Raw genomic sequence first — 14211 nt, 5'->3', positions numbered from 1 at the left:
TGGGTTCTGCAACAAGTGATGGCCAGCCTTAGTCGTTTCTCTGGTCACATCACCTTGACCTAGAGTGAAGATGAAGCATATTAGCATTGTTCCATGAACAGATCCATCTCTGAGCAGGGCTCCCATCTTCCCCTGTGCACAAGCAAGCCTGGCATGAAAGAACTCATGGGGTTTTTAATCAGAAGGACCTGGGAGTTCCCGTCGTGGCGCAGTGGTTAACGAATCCGACTAGGAACCATGAGGTTGTGGGTTCGGTCCCTGCCCTGCTCAGTGGGTTAACGATCCGGCGTTGCCGTGACCTGTGGTGTAGGTCGCAGACGCGGCTCGGATCTCGCGTTGCTGTGGCTCTGGCGTAAGCCGGGGACTACAGCTCCGATTGGACCCCTAGCCGGGGAACCTCCATATGCCGCGGGAGCGGCCCAAGAAATAGCAAAACAAAAAAAAAAGACAAAAAAAAAAAAAAAAAGAAGGACCTGAATTTTCAATCTCTGCTACTTCAGTCAGCTGTAAAATGACCATGACACTAATTGCGTTGTTGTGAGAAAGGGGCATAAATTTTGCTTTCCTTCCCTCTCTTTGATCTTCTAAGCTCTATTTAGCAGCCAGGAAAGTTCAGATGATAGATACGGGGTTATCAGCTGAAGCAAAGCAAGGAGATGGAGGCAGAACTCAGATCTGTGTTTCTTGAGCCCCAGAATATTCTTAGTTTTTTTAAAAAATATATATAGTTGATACAATGTTTTGCCAGTTTCTGCTGTACTCAGCAAAGTGACTCTGTCATACATATTACACATTTTTAAATATTATTTTACCCTAGAAAAACAAAACAAAAAGGGCGTCCCCATGGCGCAGTGGAAATGAATCTGACTGGAACTATAAGGTTTCCGGTTCCATCCTTGGCCCCTCTCAGTTAGTTAAGGATCTGGCGTTGCTGTGAGCTGTGGTGTAGGTCACAGACATGGCTGGGATCCTGCATTGCTGTGGCCGTGGCGTAGGTCCACAGCTACAGCTCCGATTAGACCCCTAGCCTGGGAATCTCCATATGCCATGGGTGCGGCCCTAGAAAGATAAATAATATATATATGTATATATATTATTTTTCATAGTGGTCTATCCCAGGAGATTGAATATAGTTGCCTGTGCTATACAATAAGACCTTGTTTATCCATTCTTTTTTTTTTTTTTTTTTTTGTCTTTTAGGGCTGCATCCGCAGCATATGGAGGTTCTCAGGCTAGGGATCCAATCAGAATTGAAGCGGGGGGCCTACACCACAGCCTCAGCAATGCAAGATCTGATCCGCAGTTCACAGTAATGCCAGATGGATCCTTAACCCACTGAGCGAGTCTAGGGATGGAACCTGCATCCTCATGGATACTAGTCAGATTCGTTTCTTCTGAGCCAAGACGGAAACGCCTTGTTTATCCATTCTAAATGCCATGGTTTGCATCTACTAATTCCAAACTCCTAGTCCATTCCCCCCACCCCCCGCCCCGTGGCAACCACAAGTCTGTTTTCTGTGAGTCTCTGTTTTGTAGATAGATTCATTTGCACTATATTTTATTTATTTATTTTGCTTTTTTTATGGTCTCTACCTGTGGCATGTGGAGATTCCCAGGCTCCGGTGGAATCTGAGCTGCAGCTGCCACCAGTCTACATCACAGCTACAGCAACACCAGATCTGAGCGCGGACTGGGACCTACACCACAGCTCTCGGCAACACTGTATCCCTAACCCACTGAGTGAGGCCAGGGATCTAACCAGCGTCCCCATGGATACTGAGCCACAATGGGGATCTCCCATTTGTGCCATATTTTAGATTCCACATATGAGTGATATTATAAGGTTTTTGTCTTTCTGACTTAGTACGATAATCTCTAGTTGCACTTCCTTAGGTTTTTGCATTGGGAACTCCAGAGCAAGAGGAAAGAACTATGAGAGGTTCTAGCAACCAGGTTTAAGACTTTCACAGCTATTCATTCGCTCCTTATTTCTCAAGTGCTTACTATGTGCAAAGCTCCATGGCTGCCGGCATACAGTATGAGCCAAACAAAAGACTGGTTCCTGTCATAAGGAGCATGCCTTTTTACTTATTTATTTTTAAAGAGGAGCTGGTCTTAATGCCTGCCTTCGCAAGCTGCAAACGTTAACTCATGCGATTTTCACAACTGAACAACGGATATATCACGTACACTATACGGAGAAGGAAACTGAGGCACTAAGAGATCAAGGACCATAGGGGTGCAAAAACATCAGCTAGTATCTTTGGTGGTTTATTCTGACCTCCAGGGTCTCCCAATAATTAAGAGAGTGAATACAGGGCTGCTTTTGTCTGAAATCCGCCCTCATTATTCCCTCTTGCTTCACCTTCCACACCCGCCCCGCGCCAATAAAACACCCAAAGAACCCAACGCGACTGCGAGAAACGGGCCACTCTAGCAAAATTCCCTCAACCCGCCTGCGCAACCCAGCTGACTTCCGGCTTCCGCCATCCACGTGACCAGACACCCTTGCCACGCATGCCTAATAGGAAGTCGGACTATACCACTTTGCCATGCCGAAGGGGTATATTTTCTATGTTTTTAAGTTTAAAACCGATTTCTGATATTAGGCTTCGAGTATCCCGGATCTTTACAGAAGATATAAGTACGTTTATGGTGGCAGAAGATGAAAAGACTGGAGGGGAATACGGGCGAAAGCGGAGCCAGGGATGAGCTCTCCCCTGCACAGATAATGGGAGGAGCCTGGCGAGAGCAAGTTCTTTCCTTTCGCCGCTGCGGCAGCAGCCATGAGGTAAGGGCTCCAGGGTCTCCGATTTTGGTTGATTCCGGCTGCCAGGGCACTCGACGGCTCGATACCTCAGCCCCTGGTGGGAGAGTTGAGGTGGAGACGGCCCTGAAGCGGCCGGCCTTGGAGCTTAGGGTAGGCCGGAGCACACTAGCTCTTGGCCTGGAGAGGATGGGGGTGGGAGAGCGTCCTGGGCACTCTTACGCAGGAGGAAGGGCGAGCCCTGCGCCCCACACGTGTCCGAGGCTACTCCTGCGGGCAGAAGAGAGGCGGTGGCGGGAACCGGGCTATGGCTTCCTTACTCGCTGGGTCAATCTGTGGCTCCGAGCCCATGTCTGCTTGCATGTGACGTAGGACGGGGCCTCGCGTAGGTCTCGAGCCTCCGACTGTCCGGGATGAAGCAATCCCTGGTTCTTTGATGCCTTTTATTCGGTGGAGCCATCATAAGAAAATCCTTAAGGCTAGTATATTACTGTGATAAGATGAGAAAAACGAGCCCAGGAATCAGAAGACTGACTAGCGAATCGGCTCCGCTGGCCTCAGATTCTTCGCGTTAAATAAATTCATTTTCACTGGTGCATGTCAGAGTATTAGCTCCCTCTATAAATTTCAATTTCATCCGTTCATCTTATTTTCCAGAGGAGAAAACTGAGGCGCAAATACGTCAAGATATAGCTTGGGCTTTGTCTACATTATGGGATGGGTAGTTGCCAAGGCATTAACAAAAATCTGGATACAGGGGAGATTTTTAATTTGGAGGTGCCATTGTGGGTGGCAAAAGCCTGGGGCGGGAGAGACATGTTTGTCCTTAGTACTAAATGCACATACATCCATATCCTGTGGTATATTTCACATTAGAAGGCTTTGGAGGGCAGGTCTTGCTGGGGATGCTCCTTGCCCAGGAATGGTTTCCAGGGCCTGATAGTGTTTTCTGTTTGTTACAGTATGCTCAGGCTTCAGAAGAGGCTTGCCTCCAGTGTCCTCCGCTGTGGCAAAAAGAAAGTCTGGTTGGACCCCAATGAGACTAATGAAATCGCCAACGCCAACTCCCGTGAGTTCTTGGGTTCTGCGACCTTTCTTTGCCCTATCACCTGCTCAACCCTTGAGGGATGAAAGGTGGCACAATTGTGTTAACTTGAATGTGCAGATTTAGGAGAGCTCATAAGTCGGACATTGGGGGGTGGGCATCCTTAGGAAATGGAAGGAATCAAAGAAATAGGAAATGCCAGGGGTTCTTCTCTTCCTGCCATTTGCCAGAATGAGAGAATGGAGGTTAATGGAACTACCCAGTGTTATATTAGTAAATACGGTTAGAATGGATGTTCTGTTGTATAGCTATATGAAGGGTTTGTGAAGAAGCAAACTGGAGTACTGGGGGTTAGGGATGAATTGGGAAGGCCTGGGCCTCAGAACAGAGGCATGTTTGTACATAATTACTCAAAGTAGTTAGACAGTGTCAGTCCTGCAGATAACATTAGCATACCACAGTACTTCCATAAATAGGGTTCCTGCTGTAGCACAGCGGGTCTTAACCCGCATTGCCACAGCTATGCCATAAGTTACAGCTGCGGCTCAGGTTTGGTCTCTGGCCCGGGAACTTCCATATGCCATGGGAGCAGCCATATTTGGGGGGGGGGGATGATGGCAAGGCAGATTTTATTCAGGACCATTGAAATAGTTCTCCGGGGACCAGTGCAGTGGGATTTTACAGTGAGGGGGAGAGATTGGGCTCAAATCAGAAGGTAGCATGAGCAACTAGGGATTGACAGCCAAGGAGCACAGTGTAGGGGTCAGTGGGAGGAAAATTACTATGAAGAAACAGGTAAGGGGGATTCTGACTAAACTGACCTAAAAAAAAGGATTCTTCCTGAAATCACGATAGGGGTTTCTGGTTAACTAACTTAAGCGGGGTTCTTTCCAAAATGAGAATTTACAAGGAACTGTAAGGATGGGCCTAGAAGGCTTGGAAACCTGACAAAGGTTGGGTCAAGCAGGAATCTTTGTCACCATCAGAGAAATTTTTAACCTGTTTGGGTTTGTGGTGGTGTAATGGGTGTTCAAAACTTCCTCACCTTATTTTAGGCTGGTAGCTAACAGCTGAGACAGGATTTGAAGGACTAGGCTGTATTTGTATACTATTTTAATCACCCCTCCCCAAATATAGAGAGAGTTTGCTATAAAATACTCTCGATGGATGAAATTCTTATGTATTTTAAGAAACAGAGGTTCCCCTATTTCTACTGCTTTTGAAACCAGGGATGTGAGTGGTATCTCTGGCCTCTTGTTTGTGCCCTGGCTTGTGACTGCTGTGCTTGAGGCCAGGCAGCCCCCAGGTGACTGACCAGATACATTGTGGTTTCCCAGGTCAGCAGATCCGGAAGCTGATCAAAGATGGGCTGATCATCCGGAAGCCTGTGACTGTCCATTCCCGGGCTCGATGCCGGAAAAACACCCTGGCCCGCCGGAAGGGCAGGCATATGGGCATCGGTAAGTGCGTTCTTCCCTTTACTTAGACTCAGGAATGATAGAAGATTAAGTCTCGATTTCCCATTCTGACTCATTTTGAGCGTTTTCTTACTCTGATACTTGGTGTTTCTCTGTCTGCAAAGCAGAAAGTTGACAACTGGTGTTGGTGTCGAAAGTATTGGTAGAAAGAGGTCACCTTTATCTGCCAAGGATTCTTCTGGATACTTGGAAAATGTTGTCCAATAAATCCTAAAAGCCCTTTCTTGGCTCAGGGTGATTGATCGAGGAAGATGAAAGTCATACACACCACCCTTTTTTTTTTTTACTTTTTACTTTTTTTTTTCCTAAGGGCCGTACCCACGGCATATGGAGGTTCCCAGGCTACGGGTCGAATCAGCTGTAGCCGCTGGTGTACGCCAGAGCCACAGCAATGCCAGATCTAAGCCACGTTTGTGATCTACACCACAGCTCTTGCAGCAACGCCATTTCCTTAACCTACTGAGTGTCGCCAGGGATCGAACATGTGTCCTCATGGGTGCTAGTCAGATTTGTTTCAGCTGTGCCGTGACAGGAAGTCATACCACCTTTTGAGTCTTGGTTTACCACACTGCCTTGATACCTACCCTGTCATCCACATTCTGTGCAAAGTGACTGAGGAATAATTGCCTTATTTGTGGTTTCTTAAAAATTGAGTAAATGAAAGAAATTAGATACTTGGAATCATCATGTGTAAAATGGAAATAATGCTCCTTAAAATGAGGTACAGCTCTTGGCACATGACCCATTGAGTTATAAAGTATCCCAGAGAATTGGTAGCCGTCCCTGGGACTCTCAGCTGGCTCTGGTCACCCAGATGCACTAGAGTGGGCCTGACTCACCTTCCTTGTAGGTAAGCGGAAGGGTACTGCCAATGCTCGAATGCCTGAGAAGGTAACTTGGATGAGGAGGATGAGAATTCTGCGCCGGCTGCTCAGAAGATACCGTGAATCTAAGAAGATTGACCGCCACATGTGAGTACTTTGCCTTGAGCTTTGATGGCTTGTTCTTCCGCAGGGATGCAAGCTCCGTCTCATTGGCCTTGGGAGGGAGCGCTCTGTCTCTTAGGCTTTTCCATTCTGTCCTGGTTTTCCTCACCTGTTCACCATCAGGATAGCCCAAGCGGAGTTCCCATCGTGGCTCAGTGGTCTTGTCTTGCTTTGTGTAGTTCAAGGCATTTTTATAACCCATGGAATATTAAATAATTGTTTTTTTCTATCTTTATTACACCATAACATTCACAGAAGAGTGAATGTTGTGTTTTTTTCTTTATTATAATATGGTCAACTTCTAGGATAATGATTAGCAATGAGAAGGTGGTAGAATTTCCCTGTTAACAAATCAGTGGTTAACAAATCTGATTAGGAACCATGAGGTTGTGGGTTCGAGCCCTGGCCTTGCTCGGTTAAGGTTCCAGCATTGCCGTGAGCTGCGGTGTAGGTCACAGATGCAGCTCCGGATTCCACGTTGCTGTGGCTCTGGCGTAGGCCGGCGGCTACAGCTCCAATTCGACCCCTAGCCTGGGAACCTCCATATGCTGCAGGAGCGGCCCAAGAAATGGCAAAAAGACCGGAAAAAAAAAAAGGATAGCCCAAGAATCGAGTCTCTGCAGGCCAGCTCTTCTGTCTAAAAACTGCACCAAAAGTCTTGGGAGAAAGGCGTCCCTGCAACAAGAGGAGAGGAAAGGGACCCTCGGTGCCTTGTGTAGAGAGCAGATCCCAGGGGCCAGTCTGTGTTGATCCAATTGCTGAGCAGAACCCCATCCTTGCACCCGGCAGGTATCACAGTCTGTACCTGAAAGTGAAGGGGAATGTGTTCAAAAACAAGCGGATTCTCATGGAGCACATCCACAAGCTGAAGGCGGACAAGGCTCGCAAGAAGCTTCTGGCGTAAGTTTCTTCAGCAATTGGCCCCTGTGTTCTTTGCGTCAGGTTCTGAGACCCTGAAAACGTCCAATTGGACGCAGTCTGTCCGGAGTACAGCTGTGTGATCCTCCTGCTGTACCCACACCCGAACACCGCCTGCTGCTCCCGGTTGGGGGTCAGGTAGCGTGAGGTTATTTGAAGCAGGAGCTCTTGGTGTCCCCAGCAGCTCACCCGTCTTCTGTCTTTCATTACCCAGGGACCAGGCTGAGGCCCGCAGGTCTAAGACCAAGGAAGCACGCAAGCGCCGTGAAGAGCGGCTCCAGGCCAAGAAGGAGGAAATCATCAAGACTCTGTCCAAGGAGGAAGAGACCAAGAAATAAAGTTCTCCCCCTCCTCTCTGTACATAGTGGCCTTGGCAGTTACATAGATTCAATAAAAATGAGCCTTGGGAATTCTGTGGTGGTCTAGTGTCTAGGACTAGGCGCTTTCACCACTGCGGCCCGGGTTCAATCTCTGGGTCTGGGAGCAGAGATCCCACATCAAGCCAGTGCACACTGCGGCCAGAAAAACAATCAAGAGTTCCCGTCGTGGCTCAGTGGTTAACAAATCCGACTAAGAACTACGAGGTTGCAGGTTTGATCCCTGGCCTCGGTCAGTGGCTTAAGGATCCACTTAAGCTGCCGTGAGCTGTGGTGTAGGTTGCAGACGCGGCTCAGATCTGGCGTTGCTGTGGCTTTGGCGGAGGGCGGAGGCCAGCGGCTACAGCTCCGATTTGACCCTGGCCTGGGAACCTCCATATGCCACCGGAGCAGCCTTAGAAGAGACAAAAACAAAAAGTCAAACCTTCATCTGCCTACCTCTTACAAAGTTTCTGGCTGCTTGGTGGGTCTTCACTGTTTACACGGCCAGAGCCAAACCCGGTTAGAGGCCTTTCCCTGGGTTCCTGTTTCATTGCTTTCTTGGCTTCTGGCCAGGCTCATACCCCCTCCGTCTCGAGGATATGGGGCCTGTTTGGAGAAGGAGCGGATGGCTTCTACCCAAACCTAAAATACTGTGCTTCAAAATTGCCCCTTGGGGCAGAGCGTGAGTGGTCTCAGATGTGCAGTAGTTGCTATGTAAGTTGTCCCATTGTTTAAAGACAGCAGAAAATAGTATGTTTATACTTCTCAGTTGCAAGCTTGAGGTTCAAGGTGAAGGTCTACCCCCTTGGAACTCCAGGACGCTGGGGGTTTGAACCACCACCAGTCCAGGAGCAGTGGTGCCTGGACTTCAACTGCAGACTGCTGCCTAAGCTGTCTTTGTTTTTTTTCTCTTCTTTTGGCCTTTCCTTGGCATATGGAGTTCCTGGGCCAGGGTTCAGATTTGAACTGCAGTTGTGATCTACTGGCAACACCAAATCCTTAACCCACTGAGCAAGGCCAAGCATCAAACCTTCGTCTTTGTGGACAAAGTGGTTCATTACCACTGTGCCACAACGGGAACTCCCTAAACCTTTTTTCTTTCTGATCCTAGTAAGACTTGTTTTTTTATTTATACCCATAGAAAATGACTCAGAGGAGGGAGTTCCCTAGTGGTTTAGCTGGTGAAGAATCCAGCAGCTGTTAGTGCTGTGGTGTGGGTTTGACCTGCCATGTGCCTTGGGAGCAGCCAACAAAAAAGATGGCTTTCTCAGCAGAAACTGGAATAAAGGCACATAACAGTTGTCAAAGCCATTCTGGGTTAATAACTCTTTTACAAACGGGTAATGGGTTTTATTTTGCCACTTGTAGTAACCAGCACATTTACTGAAAAATTATCCTCTCTAGGCCCAGTACTGTAAGGCACTTTTTGCCTTGACTTACATTGATTTTCTAATCTTTACAACATTGTAAGGCAGGATATTAGCCTCTACATTTTATAGATGAGAAAACGGTGTAGGGACGTTGGGTTCACCTGTTCAGCCCTAACTAATGCATCATTGGGAGTGGGAAAAGTGAATTCTAGATGAAGTAAAATAGTTCCTATTGTGGCTCAGCGGGAGTGAACCTGACTAATATCCATGAGGATGCAGGTTTGCTCCGTGGCCCCACTCAGTGGGTTAGGGATCTCGTGTTGCTCTGGCTGTGGTGTAGGCTGGCAGCTGCAGCTCCAGTTTGTCCCCAGAACTTCTATATGCTGTGGGTGTGGCTCTAAAAAGAAAAGATGAGTTTGGGAACAGCCATAACAGGCGTGCTTGTCCTGGTCCCCTCCCTGCCCTCCACCCATCTTAGGAACACTTGTTTGGGGCAGAGGAGTGATATGAAAGCCAATGAGAGGTCTTCAGGGTATGTGCTGGGCAGGCTCAGGCATTCTTAGGGGCCGCAGACCTTCCCAGCTCTGCCTGTAGTGTCCTTGTCCAGTCTGGACAGGGTGGGTAGGTGGGTAGCCCAAGGCAGTGAAGGCCAGACAGAATTTTCCAGACGGCCTCCACCACCACCCATGTGCACCAGAGCCCAGGCTGAGAGGTCCTCTGTGGCCACCAGAGTGGCTTGTGCATAATGTACCCTCAGCCTTGCTCTAACTCTTTCAAGTAGGGATGCTGTGGCCTGAAAGGGGAAGGGCCTTGGCCAAGCTACTTGGAGATGCCTTCTTCCCAGGCCTGGACCGGAGGAGGAGGGGCCCTGAAGGCCGTCCACCTCCACCTCCTCCTCCTCCTGGCTGACAGGAGGGAGAGTAAGGAGCTTCCCTGGGGTTCCCAAGGCTGCAGCATAGAAAACCATTTCCACCATAGACCAGGAGATGGTGCTGTTCTCCCACAGGTCACTGAAGGTGTAGGATGCTGATTCGGGGGAGGTTTGGGGTGGTGGGAGGTTGGGGTGTGAGGGAAGAGTTAGGTTGTAGGAGCCTATCTCTTGGGAAGCTTTGAGTTTAGTCCCTTCTCTCTCCCCGCCTTTGTTTTTCTTTTTGTCTTTTTAGGGCCAAACCTGCAGCGTAGGGAGGTTCCCAAGCTAGGGGTCTAATCCGAGCTACAGCTGCCAGCCTACACCACTGCCACAGCAATGCCAGATCTGAGCTGCATCTGTGACCTTCACCACAGCTCAGGGCAACGCCGGATCCTTAACCCACTGAGCAAGGCCAGGGATCAAACCCGCAACCTCTTGGTTCCTAGTCAGATTTGTTCCCGCTGTGCCATGACGGGAACTCCAAGTTTAGTCCCTTCTTTCTGAAGCTCACCCCAGGCCTAAGTTTATCTCTTTCCACCTTGGGCTTCTAACCCCTTCCTTTGGCAGTGCCTGGGAGGGCCCCCTTGGCAGGCAGATCCTCTAGCAGAACCACTGGGTCTCTTCCAGGCCCTGGAGTCTTGTGAAATGCTGATGACAACATATGTCCATTCTCTCAAGCGCTTGCAACTGGTCCCATCACATACTTTTGCATACCTTTAAAGGGGTTCATGGCCCCCAGGTAAAGACTCCCCAGGCAAATCCGACTCTATTTCTAGAGGAGGAAACTGGTCTCGAAGCACCAGTGACTCCCCAGAACCTCAGCATGGCATGAACACTAGCGCCCGCCTTGGATTCCCCCAGATGTGGGAAGATGTGTGACTCAGAGTGGGCAGCCGAGGAGAGGTACAGAGCACAGCTGCTGTGCAGGGCCGTGAGCTGGGGAAGGGGTACAGGGTCCTTGGCCTCCTTCCTGGTCCTCTCTCTAAGGCTAAGAGGTGGGCCACCCAGGCTGGCTCCCCGAAAGCACAGAGAGGGCTGAGGCTGGAAGAACATGTTGCCTTTCTCATACCCTGCAGCAGGTGCCCCGAGCCTGTCCTAAGCACTGGGGACAGGCTGTTAAGAATTCGGAGTGGGGAGTTCCTGTTATGGCTCAGTGGTTAACAAACCCAACTAGTAGCCATGAGGACTCGGGTTCAATCCCTAGCCTTGCTCAGTGGGTTAAGGATCCGGCATTGCCGTGGGCTGTGGTGTAGATGGCAGACATGGCTTGGATCCCACGTTGCTGTTGCTGTGGCTGTGGTGTAGGCCGGTGGCTACGGCTCTGATCCGACCCCTAACCTGGGAACCTCCATATGCTGCAGGTTCGACCCTAAAAATAAATAAATAAATAAAAAGAATTGGGAGGGGGGAGGAGTTCCCATCATGGCTCAGTGGAAACAAATCTGACTAGCATCCATGAGGACACAGGTTTGCTCCCTGGCCTCCTTCAGTGGGTTAAGGATCCAGCGTCGCCATGATCTGTGGTGTAGGTAGATCCAACGCAGCTTGGATCCTGCATTGCTGTGGCTGTAGCATAGGCCGGCAGCTACAGATCTGATATGTCCCCCTGGCCTGGGAGCCTCCATATGCCGCAGGTGTGGCCCTAAAAAAAAAAAAGGATACTAACAAGCACCTACTGGAGTTACCATTGCGGCTCAGTGGGTTAAGAACCCGACATAGTCTCCATGAAGATGAGGGTTTGATCCCTGGCCTTGCTCAGTGGATGAAGGACCCAGTGCTGAGCTAGGGAGTAAGTTGTAGATGCATCTTGGATCTGGCGGTGCTGCGGCTGTGGCGTAGGCCAGCAGCGGCAGCTGCAGTTCAACCCCTAGCCTGGGAACTTCCACATGTCAAAGATTTGGCCATAAAAAGGAAAAAGAAAAAAAGGGAAATAAAAGGGACCTTCTGGAGTTCCCATTGTGGCGCAGTGGTTAACGAATCCGACTAGGAACCACGAGGTTGCGGGTTCGGTCCCTGCCCCTGCTCAGTGGGTTAACGATCCGGCGTTGCCGTGAGCTGTGGTGTAGGTTGCAGACGCGGCTCGGATCCCGCGTTGCTGTGGCTCTGGCCTAGGCCGGTGGCTACAGCTCCGATTCAACCCCTAGCCTGGAAACCTCCATATGCCGTGGGAGCGGCCCAAGAAATAGCAACAACAACAACAACAACAACAAAAAGACAAAAGACAAAAAAAAAAAAAAAAAAGAAATAGCAACAACAACAACAAAAAGACAAAAAAAAAAAAAAAGGGGGACCTTCTGTATAGCACAAGGCAATCTGTAATAACCTATATGGGAAAAGAATTGGAAAAAGAATGGATATCTGTATATGTATAACTGATTCACTTTGCTTTACCCCTGAATTAACACAACTTTGTAAATCAACTATACTCCAGGAAAATTAAAAATTAAATTAAATGAGTAAATTATCAAATGGCAAAAAAAAAAAAAAAACAAACCCACAGGATTGGGAGGAGCAGGTAAAGAAGGCTGAAGAGGTCAGAGAGAGTGGGGCTAGCAAGGTGGGTGCTGTAGGAGTTCCCTGGTGGCCTAGTAGTTAAGGATCCTACAGCTGTCACTGCTGTGGCGCTGGTGTGATCCTGGGCTTGGGAACTTCCTCAAGCCAAGGGTATGGCCAAAAAAAAAAAAAAAAATGGGGAGTTCCCACTGTGGTGCAGCAGAAACAAATCCGACTAGTGGGTTCCATCCCTGGCCTCAATCCGTGGGTTGGGGATCTGGCGTTGCTGTGAACTGTGGTGTAGGTCACAGACGAGGCTCGGATCGCAAGTTGCTGTGATTGTGGCCGGAAGCTGCAGCTCTGATTTGACCCCTAGACTGGGAACTTCCATGTGCCCCAAATGCGGCCCTAAAAAGCAAAAAAAAAAAAAAAAAAAGGGGGATGGGATTGCAGAGAGGGGCTCATCCTGTGTCTTCCCCCAACCCCCACCTCTGGTATCCATCTCTGCCATTTTAGGCCTCTTGTCTGGCCCCCAGACCCCCCCTTTTGGCATCACCCCCAAGCCTAGGTAACCTTAACCCTCACAGAGTACCTGCCAGCTTAAGCTCAGGCTGAGATGGGGGCAGAGAGGGCGCGTGTGGTCAAACGACAGAACCAAATGGTGGGTTGGAACCACCAGCAGGTTACTGGGCATCCTCTGCTCCAGGCCAGTAGTGTTGCAGGTGCTGCCACCCCCGGAGTAGCGCAGAGGAGGGCAGAGGCTAGAGTGGGGGCACCAGCTGTTCTCAGCCCCCAGGCTGCGAGCCTGCTGTCAGTGGTTCAGCCACCCGAAAAAGCCGCTGTGCTCAGCAGTGCGGCAAATGAGCTGAGGAGGAGGCAGGGGTCCAGGCCAGCTGTGGCTGGTGCAAACACAAGCGAGTGTGCAGGAGGTTCTGCTGAAAGGCTCTCACTGTATTCAGGGGAGTGGGGTCTTGATCCCTGGAGCCTCAGCATCTCAAGGTGTCTCTGTGTCTGCCTTGCTGGTGTAGGGCACTGAGGGACCCAGCGTCAGGTGCAGGAAGAGCCGAACTGGGAGGCACGAAATGTAATTTCTGAGACCAGCTTGACCATTAATTTGCTGGGTGACCTTGGGCAAGTTACTAGCCTACTCTGGGCCTCAGGTGTTCTGTGTATAAAAGGGGCACGGTTGGGCTGGACAATGTGTGACTGTGAACAAGCCACCTAATATCTCTGTGCCTCAGTTTCATCAGCTGTGAAAAGGGGACACCGACACTTTCCTCACTGGGTTCTAGAGGATAAAACAAGATTAAGTTCCTGGGTTGGTGCCCTGGGCACGGGGGGGAGCCTATCTGCCTGACTTTCCCTCTTTTTAAGCCTTTGGACTGGGTTCCTGATCCCTTTATCCATTCCCACCATCAGGGGTCCTGGGGGGTGGGGAGGTCACCCTCCTTCTCCTGCCCCCGCCCACCTCCCCAAGCTCCAGGATCCTCCCTGGAGAAAAGGGTCCCAAAGAAAGCGGGCAGGAGACCTAGGGTCTGGTCCCCCCTGGCCTACCTTGTTTTGGGGGTGGTGGGGTGGGAGGCAGAATCAGAAGGGTGCCCATCTAGAGGAGCAGGCCCCCACCCCCTCTGCATTCTGGCAGCTCGGCTTTGCCCTGGCACCCCCGCAGCCCGCCTCTCTCTTGCTCCCTGCTCCCCTCGGCCTATAAATAGCATAGGACGTGCTCGCCTGGGCGATGACGTGGCCGGCATATCGAGGGGAAAGAGGCAGCTCTGCCGCTCTGCCGGAGCAGGTGGGCGGGTGGGCACGGCTGCGCTGCGGGAGGGGCGCCACCGCGGCCCTCTGGTGCCAGGCTCCCGATGACGGGCGCGATTGAGTCATCTCA

The 14211-nt window shown here is 50.2% G+C and overlaps 1 protein-coding gene across 1 annotated transcript; it reads left to right on the top strand.

The window, feature by feature from the left end:
- RPL19 (ribosomal protein L19) lies at positions 2644–7604 on the top strand. Its single transcript, XM_003131509.5, has 6 exons — positions 2644–2791; positions 3730–3836; positions 5150–5272; positions 6141–6261; positions 7066–7176; positions 7409–7604. The coding sequence occupies exons 1-6, from the start codon at positions 2787–2789 to the stop codon at positions 7530–7532; spliced, it is 591 nt and encodes a 196-aa protein (XP_003131557.1). The 5' UTR covers positions 2644–2786; the 3' UTR covers positions 7533–7604.

The sequence above is a fragment of the Sus scrofa genome, chromosome 12 (assembly GCF_000003025.6).
Source record: "Sus scrofa isolate TJ Tabasco breed Duroc chromosome 12, Sscrofa11.1, whole genome shotgun sequence".
Taxonomy (NCBI): domain Eukaryota; kingdom Metazoa; phylum Chordata; class Mammalia; order Artiodactyla; family Suidae; genus Sus; species Sus scrofa.
This window is presented reverse-complemented; position numbering and strand designations above follow the sequence as displayed.